Source organism: Limanda limanda, chromosome 21, assembly GCF_963576545.1.
Source record: "Limanda limanda chromosome 21, fLimLim1.1, whole genome shotgun sequence".
Classification (NCBI taxonomy): Eukaryota; Metazoa; Chordata; class Actinopteri; order Pleuronectiformes; family Pleuronectidae; genus Limanda; species Limanda limanda.
This window is the reverse complement of record NC_083656.1, coordinates 6805476-6821810: the sequence shown is the minus strand read 5'-3', so window position 1 is coordinate 6821810 and position 16335 is coordinate 6805476. Positions and strand designations below refer to the sequence as shown.

General features: G+C 44.2%; 1 protein-coding gene across 1 annotated transcript in view; it reads left to right on the top strand.

Moving 5' to 3' along the window:
• nrg3b (neuregulin 3b) overlaps positions 1–16335 on the top strand; it is a 186539-nt gene that overhangs the window by 147107 nt on the left and 23097 nt on the right. Inside the window, exons 3-5 of the mRNA XM_061095547.1 lie at positions 3784–3857; positions 11837–11863; positions 15737–15839. Coding sequence (XP_060951530.1) covers positions 3784–3857; positions 11837–11863; positions 15737–15839 — 204 coding nt within the window. The remainder of the gene's footprint in view (positions 1–3783; positions 3858–11836; positions 11864–15736; positions 15840–16335) is intronic.

The following is a 16335-nucleotide window of genomic DNA, read 5'->3' as shown; positions in this document are numbered from 1 at the left end:
GCAACGCAGACGAGACATCTAGTCTTTTTATATATCTATGGTTGGATCATTGGCTGTTTCGCAGACATGTGGTTTTTTACGAGATGATTCAGTTTGAGGACGTAGTGACGCTCAAAGATTACATGTGTCAATGCTACAGGTTTGTTTTTTAATGTGCATGTGACGGGATTTTTCCGAACTAATACTTAGTTTGAGCTCGGGCTGTAAGACGAATGCACGTGTCAGAGCTCCGCCCCCTCTCCCTCTGTGGTCCCCCGACTTCATTTCTCGCATACAAAAGCAGTTTTAATTTGGTATCTAATCTAGTATCTCTGCATCAGTCTGTGCTTTTGCATATTCCATTCCACTGTAAATGCCCGCTCTGATTTAATGGTCTGTCTCTGTGGTGATTAACGATAAGTTTCAAATGGATATTCGCTTTTCGGGGTTTTCATTAATGCATGTGTTTCTGTTCACTTAAATTAGGTGGATTTTTAATGTTTTGATTTTTATCCTGAAATACATATTGGGTGAATTATGAATATCAGTCCCTGATAGTCCAACTGATGCTTATCCTTGTTTTGAGGATTCAACATTCACACTTACAGTCAATTTAAAGTCTGGGGGGGTCGCATGCAATCAGGATTCAAACCAGTACCCTTCTTGCTGTGGGAAGACAGTGCTACCCACTGATCCACCGTGCCACACTCCAACTGATATCATTCAGAGCCAAAACTGTCATCCAACTAAAAGCCCTTTGGCGTAAATATTGAAACTTTTCCTTAACATTTAGCTGTCACCTTAATTTTTATACTGTCAAGAGATTTAGTGACTTTTCGTGATCTGCTGGCTCGTTCCATCAGTTTCACAAATTAACGTCTCCCCAAAATATCTCAGGGAAGTCCCCCCCGACAATATCACTGTGTTTTTATATCGTGTTTTTTGTTTATTTACTGTCACATTAGGTTTTCTCACCCTGTAGGCTACTGAAAGCTCGTTGTACTGTTCTGTGGGACAACACATCACAGCATAATCATGTGTACATGTGTGTGTGTGTGTGTGTGTGTGTGTTAGCATGAAATATAGAGCGATGACAGAAAGTTTGGAAAAAACTAGGCAATTTGCATTTGATATTTTTTCAAGGCAAAATGAGAAATAATACAAGTACAAAAATCCAGTTCTTTATCTCCCCCTTTTGCGAGTATGTGTCTGTGTGTGTGTTTTGCTTATTAGTTTTGAAATGAAATGACACAGAGTGCGAGGTTGAAGATTTAAAGGGTTTAATTTGAGGATTTTTTTCACGCCTCAGTTGAACAGGTAATGAAGGCCACGATTTAAAAGGTGCAGTTAGGGAGGTTTTTACTGCCACATAACGCAGAATGGCCGTTTGGCCGATCATGCCCCCCCCCACCCCACCCCCCCGCTGCCGATCACTCTGAGCGGCGCCGAGGTTTCAAAAATCCCCATTCGCTGTCTGGCACATCCATCATCACCATCAAGTATTTTCTTTTTCACATCTTTCAAGTTTAAGACAGTTAAAATGTCTGAAAAACAACTAAACTCATGTACTTACATCATCCAAAATGTTCCCGGCAATATGCAAACCCAGAGAAATCCATCACTTCCTTCAAGTTAATGAGACATTTCATTTTTTGATCGTCTTTTTAATTGCATTATTACCTGTGGCTTTAAAATCCAGGGGAAATGACAACACCAGCGTTTCTGTCTGCTGCATAACGTGAATAAAACTTGACTTCATCACCTCATCTGTGAACCTGATTTGAGTTCTGTCAGTATTTAAACTCCCATGATCCACAAACTAGGTCTAACCATGGGTCTGTTATTATTGTTTCAAACCAGCCACCCCTAATTGCCGGGGTTACATATTCCACAGCGGTCTGTCTAAGTGGAGGTGCACTTAGATTGCCACTGCATCACCTAATGTGCAACATCACTTATGCATCTCCACCCAACCCGGCAGGAGCAGCTTCCTTTAGAGAGGAGCACAGAGAGAGAAAATTCACTAAACAGGTGCAAACCGAAAAAGAAACAGGCGCCTAATGAAAATGGTGCGGCAGCTGCATTAGCAGTACCAGCAGCTCTGAGCCCAAATTAGAAGGCCGAGCATTCTATTTATTTCCATCAGTTGTGCGGCGGCTCCACTGAGCAAAACAGACGAGCTGATAAACTTCACATATTGAGCCGAGACAAAATGAGCCCGAGACTGCAGCTGGAGACGTAAAAAGCAAAAAGTATTAGTAAAAAGATAGATTGTCATGAAAGTATGACAATCTATCACCGTTTTCACTCTGATCCCGGACTAAACCAACAACTTGTGATCTCCAATGCTGCTCAGTTTTGTTTTTACATCTCTCACTCGTCTTCGTTGTTGTTGTTGTCGTTGTTGTTGTTGGTGGAGGATTCGTTGTTTGTTTGTTTTTTTTACTTCATTTTCCTCCGAGCCAAGCTGAATATGACTAAACGTCTCACTTCTTGCCTGCCACTCATCCAATACTTTATCCTATATGTGGGATCCGCAACCTAGGTAGAAATGTAGTGGTCAGATATTGATGGACAACCACACGCTCACAGTCTATCGCCGGTAAGTCTGATGCCTGATGGATCAAGAGAATATTGACAATTCTGACGTGTCACTCACTCATGTACAAGTTTATTCCGAAGCAGACACATCAAAGCAAACCCTGCGATTGTTTCCCCTAAGCCGTGAACGAGCAGAGGGACGGATCAGCCCACTGAATGTGGTCACAGTGCCGGAGACAGAGGGGAAGAAGAACTGCTCAATTCTTCTTGGAGAGAGAGAGAGAAACACGAATATTGAGGATTCTGCCAATCTGTGGCTGATTCCCGAGAAAAAAAAACGCTTCAAACTGATTGTGGCGTGTTTTATCTTTTTTTTTGGTCGCGACTTCCAAGATTTTTTTCGTGACACTTTTCAAATTATTATTGGGAAAATGCCTGATTATTTAGAAGAATTACAGACCGATTTGACTAATTGGTGTAAATCTGTGGCGAGAGTTCATTCTCCGCCGTCGGTAATGTGATTTGAGAACTCATTATTTTCCGCGGCTTTGTGGCTCGAACGGTGTCACAGAAAAACACGGATCTGCCGCGTTAGAGAGCATCCACCTGTTTTCATGTTGCTGGCTCATCGCTTCATAAGCATCATAATGTGGAATTACAGATCTTTTTTCCTATTTCTGCAACATATCGAGCCCAGATTTCAGTTGGTTTTATTTCCAGTCGGTGTATTGATGACAGTTGCTGTGGGATTTGCAGGCGTCGAGCGTGCAGGGATATTTATTTGATGATGACAGAAAATATCTGCACTCTGCCAGGACTTTGTTTTCACGAGGCTTCCAACAGCAGGCGGCTTCCAGTTCCGCTGTAGATCTTGCGCCTGGGCCTGCATCACGCCAAGCACCCCCCCCTCATCCCAGTTCCCCCGTCTCTTCCACTGGGACCTGGCATTCCTGTCAGTCATGTGCTATCAGCGAGAGTGCAGGCGCTGCTCGGGCCTTGCCCAACTATCTTCCCCCTTCCTCTCTTTCTTCTCGTCCCCACCCCTCTTGACAGTTCCCGTGTATCTCTGTCCACCACCTCGGTCCTCGGTGAGCACTCAGCCTTCTCCCGGCCATTATGCTCCTTCTTCTTCTCCTCAACTTTCCCTTATCTGAAAGTCTCCTCCCGCTGATATTTCATGTTGTATTTTATTGCTGTCGTGCTCGGTTTGTCTCGATGTTTATCTCAGATCTTCCTTCCCTCTCTCCCCTGTCTGTCCTGCAGGTGCAAGGAGGGCTACCACGGCCTGCGCTGCGACCAGTTTGTCCCCAAGACGGACGCCATCCTGTCAGACCCAAGTACGTTTCCTGTTTGCTGTTTTCCATCCAGCAGCATTGTTGTATTGATCCGCTAACACGGAAATTAATTCATAACAAGCACATGTTAAATGGCCTTCGGCGCAAGCTCTGATTGCGCTGTGTCAGTGAGATGAATATAAATCAAGCGAGATCAGCTTTGAATTAATCCTTACACCCCGGCTCTGTGTGGCCACAGCAGTGCATGAGAACTAATGATAGCGAAGAGAAATCTGAATAATCTCAGGGGGTGTTTTAGGAGAATCCTACAAAATATATGGTAGAATCTCTCATCCTGTGTTCCACAATGAAGAGTGAAGCATAATGCAGAAACCAGGTGAGTCCAAGAAACCTTCAGCTGCTCCTTAAAAAAGAAAACATTTGTTGAGCTTGAGGTTTTTTCCTCTTCTGTTTTGGCCTTATTCCTGTCGGTGATGCTGTATTATTCTCAGCAGCGACACCTACCTTTTAGGAGAAGACTGCACCGAGTTACCTCACCTCAAGCATGAGTCATACGAGTCATGATCTCACAGTTGCTGTCCACATATTAGGGGATTTAATTCTGTCAGACATAGTTGAAAAAACACCAAAGTACCATATAAACAGGTTAAATCTGGCTCATTTAAATGTTTAACAGCTTTTTAAAAAAAAATTTTGTATAACTTAGAATTTCATTAATAAGACTGTAGAAGTTTTCAGTTCCTTATCTTTTATTTATATGGAGATTTTAATTTTTATCTGATTATGAGCACCACAATAAAAAAAGCATTATTCACTAACTACACACAGTCAGACCGAGTATTATGAGGTTGTGTTTATCGTCCTGCACACACACACACACACACACACACACACAGTAGTTGCTGCCCTCATGCAGATATTAGAATTAAACCTTGTGCGTATCTTTCGGTGAGGTCTTTGTCGAGCTCAAGTGAAAAGGAAAGTCTCAACTTTGCCATCGCTCACGAAAGACAATTCCCCTGAAGTCTTAGAATTCCCACGACAGCGCTGTAGTGTAGTTAAAAAATAAAGCAGAAGTCAGAGGTACAAGGAAGAGAAATTGGAGGCCCCGAGCTTTTCCCCATGAGACCGCAGCTTTCACAAATTCACACTGTTTTATGGAGTGACTTGGCTCCTCGGCACCGGGAGTCGGGGAGAAAACTTTACTCCCGTCGCCGTCTGTTTGATGCCATCAGGCCCACTGAGAGTCTGGTAATGGGGTCACAAGCCAGTGTCACAAAGCACATTTCATGCTCCCTTATGGCACTCAGCTTGCACAATGGGATTTATTTTATCTTCCATAGGCAGACATCAATTTTCCTGTGTCCAGATCAGGAGATTTTTTTTCACTTTTAGTTTTTCATTGTCCTTTGAGATAAGCTGAATCTTACTGCGTTTTGCGCAAAAAATCGGACACTCGCAGGAACAAATAGATTACAGCACATTTGCTAGGATTTTTTATTTTTTTATTTTCAAATGCATGAGACGGTAAGCTTCGGAGGGGCAAAATATAAAGACGGGTTTGTTATCGCTGTGAATTCCAAATTTTGTGCAAAATACAGCAGAGAGAAAGAAGCAGCGGATTAAACATACAATGCACTTTGCTGAGGACTATAGAAGCAGCGATTCAGGGACATGTATGTTTAAGTGAGGCGCGGTAAGCTACTGTTAGCTTAAAGGTAAGCTCATAAAGCGTTTTGATCAGCATGTGGGAAAAACACAACACTTCAGAGCAGGAATCTCAGACAGCAGCATTAGCTCCTGAGCTTAAGAGCTTTGTTTGCACTCTGGCTGTACAGCTTCTGTGTTGTGTCCAAAGAAGTTTAAGGCGGTGATTTCAAAAAACCTTTTCATCTCGTCACCCTCTCGAAAAACAAAGTTACATCTCGTTGCTGGCCCAGCGTCGTGGATGCGTGTGAACAATGAGCCAGAGAGGAACTTTGTGGAGGTCGGTTGAAGTAAAACGATTCAGTTATGTATTTCAAAAAGTAAAAGTTGGAGCAAACTCTGGAAAAGAATCGAATTTAGTGTTTTTTTTGAAGACATTTTTTTATAAATAACCCGTATTCTCATAATATAACAGCATTCTTGAAATCTCCGGATTTCCCTCATCAACATGGCCCTAAAACTCCATCATAGGAATATTTCAATCTGAACTTCTCTGGTAAAAAGTATCAAATGTGGACGTGCTGTACATAGAGGCCCAAAATAATAATAATACTAATATTGAAATGACATTTACACACGTCAGAGTCTGAATGTGCATATGTGCACAATATTACAGTATTATTTTCAGGGAGAGTATTTGCTGTTGGTGGAATACTTGATGAGGGATTGCGAGAATGTTGGTACGTTACTTATACATACTGTACACAGTAATAAATGCAGGACTCCCCCAGTCACAGATGTTTCATATCATTAGGTACCACACCTTTCCAGAAGGCTCCATATCCACCAACTGTTTTTACAGACTTCATATATATATAAATATATATATAGTATATTTACATTACTGAAAATCAGCAATATGATATGCACCTAACAGCAGCCATGTCAAAATTGAAAATAGAAATTGCTTGGAAAGGGCTGGATAGTAAAAAAACATCCATAATAAAGTAATTTTTATCCTTTTTCACATTTTCAAGAGTCTTTAGACTTCTGACATTAATCATGAAAATTGACGATATGAACTGATATGAACATTTTTATCTTGATGTTATTTTTGGCCCCTAAAGCTTTTCATCTAACAGGAGGATTATGGGGGTTGAAGGCCGGGCGCCAATCGTGTGTGCATGCCCACCTTTACACTTTACTGTGTTTTCACTTTTTATTATGGTTAACCTGAACCTGAACCCTGCTTGTGCATAAAAATACAATTCATTTTAGTAGCAGTCAGTGTCCACAGGAAAAGGTTGGCATCAGTTAAATACCTGAAAAAAACGTTATTAATGTCCATTAAAGCTCATAAGACGTTTAAGAAATCACAACTTTTGTGCCGTTAACTCATCCCCCACTTCTCTCAGCGAGACCAAAATGAAATCCTGTCATCTGTAATGCACCACTGCAAACAGATTGTGCCTTTTAGCCGCTGCACGCCAGCACCTGTTCCCGTGTTGTGGCTGCAGCCATTCAACCGCCATAAGAGTCAAGTGCGCCCTGGAAGATTTGACCGAGGAGCGAAGCCTGTTTTGATCTCTGTTGATACAGAGTAATCTAAAATGTACACAGATTACCAGGGATTTTTTTGGGATTATCCTGCTTTCAAAAGCCAAGTCATGTAATAACATACACACATGCATGCACACAACTACAACTGGGACGAGCTCCAGTGGAATTCGATTCATCGTGTGTATGTGTGTGTGTGTGGGAGTGGGTTAGTGATGGTTTGCTCCTTCTGGCTGTTTCTCTAAAGTCACAAATCGTCCATCTCCCCTCGTCCTTTGTCTTTGTCTCGGTATCGACCGGCCCGATCGTCTCGTTCGCCCTGCCACTCGCGTCCTTATAGACGCGGAGAGAGAAGCCACAGACGGTGGTGCACCTCTCAAAAGCCCCGGTGACAAAAGAAAGAAGAGGCCCCCTGCTAGGTGCTGCGGCTATACCGCTGTGCGCTCGGCTCTGGGAGGGAGGAGGGGGAGGAGGGAGCTGGGGTCTCGCATATTGGCGCACAGCGGGGGAGTGCCGTGGTCTTTAATTGGAGGCATGGGAGTGCAGGAAGGCCGCGAGTCCCTTTATACCTGATAAAGAGCCACAATGACTTTCTTCTGTAAAACGCCAGAGAGTTCAGGCTCCCGCCGCTAATGATGCTCAGCCGGGCCGCTCGAACCTCTGGTGATGTTTGAGGCGGAAGACGGAAGATGAGGTTGGAAGAAGCTTGATTTACCAAGAGGAGAAAGGCAAGCCTAATTTGAACTGTTCATCTCCGGTATAGATATTAAGCCCGGAGTAAGTAGCTCCACAGGATATTGGTTTCAGTCGCACACCAACACGTGCGCCGGCTCCCCAGGTCCCTGCTCACCCAGGTGAAGGAGAGGGATTAAGGATTTGACTCACTCCTGCCATTGTCTCCACCACCTGCCAGATTCCCTGCCTGTTAATCGGGTCCAAAAACACCTGACACCATGCGCAGGTATTCTCCAAACTCGCCCGCGGCTCCCGAAAGACCCCCGTCAACGGATCCCGCGGGTGCCTTTGGAATTGCCAGCGCGAGGGATTAGGAGCCTGCACACATTGTGATCGGTGAATGTCTCCAGACAAGGCAGCGCCAGAGGAAGGGGACGTGTACCACAACGTAATGACACCGCCTGCACGGCCCGCGACAGTGAAGGCGATTTAAGAGTCGGGAAGGGCTCGCTGTTGCCACGGGCGATCACAGGGAAAGTGTGGAATGGATAATACGCATCAGGGAAACATCAGGGAGGTGCTGAGTTTACTTCTCTGGCCTTTGCCAAGTGTCTGGGCCACAGTCGGGGAAATGTGGACCATATTTGAAGCTGGCACTCAAAACTCCTCATGGAAAAAAAGCAGAACGTGCAGCGGCCAGAGCTGATTGGCTCTTGACTGTTTGACTCATGAGTCTGTGACAGCGGCAACAGGATGTTCAGGTGTTCCGACACTGTGAGCTTCCTGTCTGGAGGCTGGGCTTAAACAAAATGAGTGAAATCAACTTTGTTCTTATATTTATTTGCAGAAGCAGGAGTCAAACCCTGAGAAAAGAAGCGTCTCAGTGTTTCCATTGCCTGACAAGGAATCTGAACTATAACAACAGTGTTTAACTCTGTCTGTCTCTGTCTTCTTCACGTCTCCGGTAGCTCTCTCGTTCCTCCTCTCTCCTCTAGACCAGAATCTATCCCAATCCCGTCACTTTTGGATGTAATACTTAGATTAGTGGGGCTGAACTCAGTAGAGCACATAACTCCTTATAGCTAACGCCTGTGTGGTGGAAAATAAGAATTGACACCTTTAAAAACTACATTTAAATCCACTAGATCTGGATGTATTTGGATTTGCACACTAGCAGTTTCCTGCTAATCCCACCAGCTACTTCTGCTAACTAACAGAGGAACAAGGGCAGATGAAAACCACCAAGGCCCAAAATTCCCCTTATTAAAAAACACATTTAAATTCATTGAATCCAGATTATATTAAAATCTACATTAAAGCACATACACTCAAATACCAGTCTAGTAAACATGCCTGATTTTGTTTCCCTTCAAGATCCATTTTCTGAGAAATCGATGAAAAGTTCCTGAATTATTCCCTTGATCTGGATCTGCACCGAAATTGTATGAATTCCTCTTTAGTCCCAACATCTGCACAACATTTCATGGAAGCGGGTTGAGTAGTTTCTGCGTAATCCTGGGAACTAATAACCTAAACCAACAAAAGACGTGATTTATAGATGCATTGGCTCAACCAATTATTTGAACACAGCAACTGATAAGCAAACATCGATGCAGAGTTCGATCCCATAGGGGCTGATAGACATCACAGCTAATTATTCCATACAGGCCGACAGTCCCACAACAGAACAGACCAATATTCAATACAGCTCCACATGTACATCAATCAGCAGCCTTTAGCTTTTCATTAGTCACCCCAGTGCAAACGGAGGATTCCACATCCGTCTCCTGGAACATCCTCTAACCTCGTCCCTTCCTCTCGCTGCTTCTTCTCCGTCTCTCCCACTCTCTCTCTGTTAACATCGTCGGACATGATGAGGCAGCGGTGCTCTCTCACGTCTTGACTCATCTGCTGCCATACCAACAGGAGATAACTCTTCCTCCTCCACCTCCTCCTCTTCTTCTTCCTCTGGCCTCGACTGCTCCTCGTCGCCTTCGTCCGTCTTCTTTGTTCAAAAGCTTCTTTTGTCCACACGACTTCGACTCCCGCCTCAGTGCATCCACAGGTTCTGTAATCAGAACGGAGGATTACATATAACACAGCCACCGGTTTGGAATACAAAATATAAGTAACTGTGTTTAGTTACAATTAGATAGTAATCAGAATACAGTTTAGTTACAGGGGATTCTTTATTTTTTGTATCTGAAGGTGGTTTTATTTTAGTAGAATGTTTAGTGGCACATTATAAGCGGCTCAATCGCCCCCTGGTGGTCAGCTGCAGTACAGCTCATAAATCCGGCCTTCTCCATGTTAGCAGATGGGACATGGACCAAACTAAAAAGTCAAAATACGCATACATTTCTTATTCTCGTACAACTGCTACGGTCCTTCTTTGACATTTTTATCAGTGATACATGTTTATTCAAAAGTGCTCATGTTTACATATTGTATGTATGTATGTGCTCTCTCTCTCACACACACACACACCTACAAAGTATACATATGCTAAGTCGTAGCACACAGAGGACCAAATTCATACTTACAATATCATAACTCTCCATCTGGGCCTATATCTTTCCTATTCTTATTTTTGATATAATAAATCATATTCATAAAGCAGTTGACACCCGGGCCTGAGGACACGTGTGGTTTGTGAGTTGCTGTGAGACTCCTGAGATTCAACGTATAAATAATCCTGACATCTGTTCAAAAGTCCTCGAGGCTGCAGGAGATAAAGACGACGCGCTAACATTGTGTTTAAACGAAAACAGGATGACACCTCCGTACTGTTTAAACATACATTTATTTGTTAATTGATTGATTAATTTGGTGATTTCAGACTTTTCCTCTCAGGCCCTCTCATCTCATCTCTCCCTTGTTATCGCTGTAAGCACCGAACAGCCCCTCGACTCATTAGGAAGCCGTCAGAGAAGTCGGCTTTGTGTTTAATGATAATAACGTTCGCGGGTCTGAATGTTCTCTGGAACTTTACCTGAACTTTCCCTAAGTTTGCTAATGACATCAACTTTTGCAATAAAAATGACATATTTCCTCAAATCACATGCCTTAATAGAGTGGGATAACCCTGAGCAATTACTATAATCCATTCATCCAAGTGTTCAATTGTCTCTTGCCTTTCTGAAGCTCGCTCCACTTTACTTTGCTCAAAACCAATAAAGCCACAGCAAGATTCCTCCCTTGCACTTGTTTTTACTCATTTATTTTAATTTTATTTCTATGTTACTGCCATTTAATTTTTTCCCATTTTTTTTTTTTTTTGCGAGTGCACACACAAAACCACATGTCAAGTGCCTGGCAAGCCCAATTCTATTTAAAAACTCCGACCACCTCTGTCAGGAAAGCAATTACCAGTGAGGGTTTCATTTTAATTTAAATGAGATTACATTACAGTGACATGAAAAGGGGGCACTGTCAAGGAAGGGAAGAACACCAGTGATCCTTTTTATGTTTCCTCCGCACTGGCACCGGGAGGGAAGACTTAACTGCATGAAGACAAACTGTGTGTGTGTGTTTGTGAGAGAGAGAGAGAGAGAGAGAAGATGTATGTCAAAGCGTGTGTGTGTGTCTGTGTGTGTGTAAAAGACAAAGACGGTTACATATATGCCTATGGGTCCACGTATCTTAGAGCGACCAGCGCCTGAATATTGAAAAGCCATGCTCGGAGACAGAGGAGAATAATTACTGCCAGGCCTCGGGCTTCAGTTGATAGAAAAAGCAACATCAGTGACATAAAGCTAAATGATATGTCATTTTTCAACTTTTATTTTTCATCCTTCCTCTAATCCTCTCAGCCCGCTCGTATCTTTGTTGGTTCCCCTTTCTTCTTTCAAAGCCACCGCCGGGCCTGTGTGAATTCTGCTGTGTGTTTCATGGAGAAGCATACAGAGCATCTTGGGCTGGCTGCTTCATTACCTGACGCAGGGGAGAGAGAGGGGTGTCAGAGGAAGCCGTCAAAACCAACTTTACGGTCGAGCTGCTGCCTGTGTCTCTCTCTCTCTCTCTCGCTCCCAAAGGTGAATTTTGAGTAAGATGGCGGGGCATCATGTTGTAACTGTTCTCTTCTCCTCTCTCTTTCTCCCTCCTTCGCCTTCCCGCCTCGCTTCCGGCCTTGGACTGAGCAGCTGATGAACTTGGGATCGAGTTCATGGGTAAGACTTTTTTCATTTTTCATTTCTCTTTCCACAGTTCTTCGACCATTCATGTGCCTCGTGTCGGCGAAAACACCACACACACAGAGAAACACACAATCCAGCACAACAAGGCCGCTCACCTTGGAAAAATTAATGTGGGCCAGTCTCCATGGAAACACCGCGGTGGCGAATTAGGTGCATTCTGTCTGCGTGAGGAACAGTGCTGTTAGAGAGGAGTTGTATAATGAGCAGAAAGCAATAAAGTCAGACCCGCTGCATGTCAACGCACGAGCGTGTGTCCGTACTTCTCTGTTGCGTGTGTTCATTGTCAGTTTAGCAACGAGTTTTTGTTTTATAAGTTGTGACTCGAAATTTGTTAAATCTAATCTACATGCAGAAAAAAGTTCTCTAGTGGAATCAGAGGTAATGCAAAAGTAATTTAAACCTCTTTGGGATTCTACTTGATGTTACTTAAGATACCTTCACGGCTCCCAGGTGGTTAAGAAATCTTTAAAAAACAAATTATCCAGCCCTCTTTCTATATAACACCCCAGCACACACACACACACACACACACACACACACACACACACACACACACACACACACACACCAACACATTTTTTTATTTCCTCTTCTCCTGTCTCCTCTGTGCTCGCCGGCTGCCTCTCGTGCACACATAAAAACCAACATGGCGTGCTGTGAAGTTTTCCATTAGCACGGCTCCATACGCCGCCGTCACATCACACACTTGCTCCAGGAAATGGAAGAGGAGAGGAGACGCTCCCGCCTGCACCCAGCGCTCCTCAGCTCAGTGATTTTAATCCGAGGACTAAATTAGTTCAGAAAGCAACTGCAGGTGGGCGGAGGCATGAGAGGAGATGAGACGGAGAACGATCGATGGACGGCTCGGACAGATGACTGACTGACTCTGGGATTTAGTTTGTAATTTCTTGTTTTTTTTGGGGCTGTGAGCTTTAAGCACTGGGGCTCACTTGCTTATTCATTGTGCTCCGTTATCATTCCCCCCCCAAACCCTCTGCTTCGATGAATCACTTGACGGTTGCACTACACACAGTGAGTCCGAGACTGTGACAGTTGGAGTCTGAGACTGTCAGAATAAAAGCAGAGCTCCGTTTGAATTGGATAGAGGAGAGTGCTCCAAATATCATCTCGTCTTTTAATTTTGCTGCAGTCGTCTTCCACCGAGCGGCTGCAGCTTTGTGTCTCTCATGTGCCCCCCCACCCCCCCACCCAACCCGTTTTGTCATGGATACTTTAGCGTTGGCCTTATTATAGCTTTATCTTGTCATATATAGAATGGTTGCTATGATATGGCTGCCCATATGGGATGGTCTGGCCCTTATGTCAATACGACAGAGCTCAGCCAACACAGCCGAGGCTGCTCAGTTTGTTCCCTTCCCCAACAAGCTCATGCATCTCATTACAGGAATGCCTCGTAGGCATCAGGCATGAAAGGCCTGTAATGGTTTTATGTACAGACTGCATGTTGGGTTTTTTCCTCGCAGCCATTCACCAGAGCTTTGTCGACAGCTGTTTTTATGCTCCGATTTTTGGGAAAAGCTTAATTCTTTAATACCCCCAAAATATGTAAAAGGGCAGAGGCTTGTCTCAGGTGGTGGCCCACATGACGAAGAGGCAGCAGGGGGGGATGTTTCTCACAGATTTCCAACATGCAAGAGGTCATTATTATTTCACTAATGGGAGAAAGGCTGCAGGGTTTACATTGGCTCAGATATTCTTCTTATGAGCAAAGAGCAGACTTCAGCTGAAACTCCTGCCGCTCACTTGTGAAGCTTAAAGCCGTTCGCTGCTGCGTCCGTGGCAAACGGAATAAACCAAATTTATTGTAATTCAAATGATTATAATTTAAACTAAAGTGTTTACAGCTATTCGTGTCATTTGATTAAATGTGAAACTAACCTCAATATGCCAATTAACCCAATCATCAATATGTGTTATCAGTAAATTTCTTTGTTGGGAAATATTTTGAGCCTGATATATCTTTATATTTAACAACTTTCTAACAACATCAAAATAATCCAGGTTAATTAAAATGTGCAAATATTTAGAAATCATCCATTTTTTTAATTAGATATAACAGTGTCAACAATATTTATCTAGTTTTTCCAAACAGTTTTTAACCCTGAGTGTTGTTTTACTTTAGTTCTGGACAAAAATAAATCTCATTATTATTACGACAACATCACAAATCCAGCAGCAGTCAGACTATAAAACACAATTACACCTAAACGAGTTAATTAGTCACAGAGCAGATTGTGCTTCTCAGTGATGATATGCCCGTGAAAAATTACTCCAACTTTGTATCTAATTACAACATATTATTTGTTGCAATAAATTAAAAGTCCAAATGTGATTGAATGCGTTCAGTGTGTCTCAGTCATTTCTGATCACAGCAACCAGAATCATCAGTGGAGTGATTTATCAGCATTAAATTAACAGCAGCGTGTCACATCTGGCCGCCCCTGCAGCATTCCTCTGGACTGAATCTATTTAAATCAAACCCAGCAGAACTTTTTTCCCTAGGAGCTGATATATATTTATATAACTTATATATATGCGACTCCAGGATGTGTTCTCATGTTATTTTTATCCCCTGCCTGCAGCATCCTAACAGTAAAAAGGTTTCCCTGCAGTTTGAACTCGGTTACACCATCTCACCCTTTAAATATGTTGATGCGGCACTGATGTAACGCCGAGGCAGAAGCTGAACAGAGGAATAAAAAATGGTGCAAACGCGCCTCACAGTTGCACTGGAGTGTAAACTCTGAGCACAGGAAGCTCGCCGGTCGTCACCCTGGCCTCAAACAACCAGAGCTGGAGGAGGTTGATGGACCTGGGCAGACAGGCACGAACGAGGAAGACCTCCCCGGACACTTTCTCTGTCTACGGCATCAAAAAGCCACAAACAAGTGCTCAAAGGTCACGGGCAGGTTGCACCGATGTTCTCTTCCCTGTGGTTGTCAAGGGGCCGAGACCTGACACACGGGGATTTATTGTTTTTTGAGTGTGACTGAGTGATGTCACGGGCGGTGTCCATCGAGGTCGCCGGTGACAGCGGGACAGAGAAGTCTCTCTCTCTCTCCAAACTTCTGACGCCTGATGTCAGCGAATTAGTTAGATGCCAAATCGCAGGTTTTAAGATGGACGGCTCCTTTCCCTCGGTCTGACCACTGCACGATTTGCCGAGAGAGTTTTTGGGGATAAGCCTTCGCCACGCCACGCCACAAGCTGCAGGAAGTAGCGCAGGTCTCCGATCCAGCTGCTGCGTCACACACACACATATCAGCCCGGGATCAACTGCTTGTCCCAGCTGCTCGTGACCTTAAGCCTCTGTTGCTGATGTGCAAGGGTTTTGACAAGAAGCTCCGGGAGCATTGGTTTGCTGCTAATTCCCTGTCGCCATCAGTCTCTGAACGCTGACACACATGAGGAAACTCGCACGCATGCAAACACACACAAACACAGACACACAAACACACACACACACAGTGGATGTGGCCCCTGCTGGGCCGAGTCATTCCGCTGGTGTTGCCTGCCGGGTTCGTCTGAACGAAATGATTATCACACTTCAGTTAGCACATGTCACTGAGCCCTGCCCGTGTCACCATGTTCCCACCCCGTGCTCAAACACTGACATTTACTGACAGCAGCATTGGTCGCTTTATGCTAATACAGATTGTCGGTGGATGTCTTGTGTGTGACTGTGTGTGTGTGTACATCCGCCCACAGCTTGTGTGTGTGTGTGTTAATTCTTCATATATTCCCGTCCTGCTCGCTCAGCCCATGTCCTCTGTGTCAGATTGGAAATTCAACGGCCTCAACTGTATTCTCTCTCCTCTTCCGCAGAGAGCGGTGACACCTACCAGCGGCAGGTGCTGTCCATCTTCAGCATCGCCTCGGGGATCTGTCTGCTGGGAGTGGCGTGCATGGCTCTCTACCGCCGCAACAAGTGAGTGATGCCACCCAGCACCACATTAGTAGAGTGCGCCCCCGGCTGTGCAGGGAGAGCACTTTGCTATCGTGGCACGGAGCCCAATGAAGGTCTAAGTGTGAGTCAGCTGGAGGATGTTTTAGCGGCGTCAAAATCTAAATTGTGCAGGAACCATCCGAGACAGATACTCATGTGAGATTGATTTGTAAAGTGGTTTTGTCAGTAAAAAAGAAGCGCTTCCCACAAAAACAAAAATACACACAAACGAGGCAAGAGCTGGAAAAAGAAATGTTTGAGCTCCGAATGTGTACTTGTGGAAGAACGGTCAAAATCAGTGCCGGGGAAGAAGGAAGAAAAGAAATAGAGACGTAAAAGTAAAGAGAGAGGGAAGGAAGGAAAGTTGAAACAAAACAAATGTGTTTTATTTTCAGCCTTGCGGCTTTCTTAATGGTGGAGCTCCGAGGGGTCAGCGGAGCCGGAGTCACGGCTCAGTGGTTTCCAGTTAATTCACTGG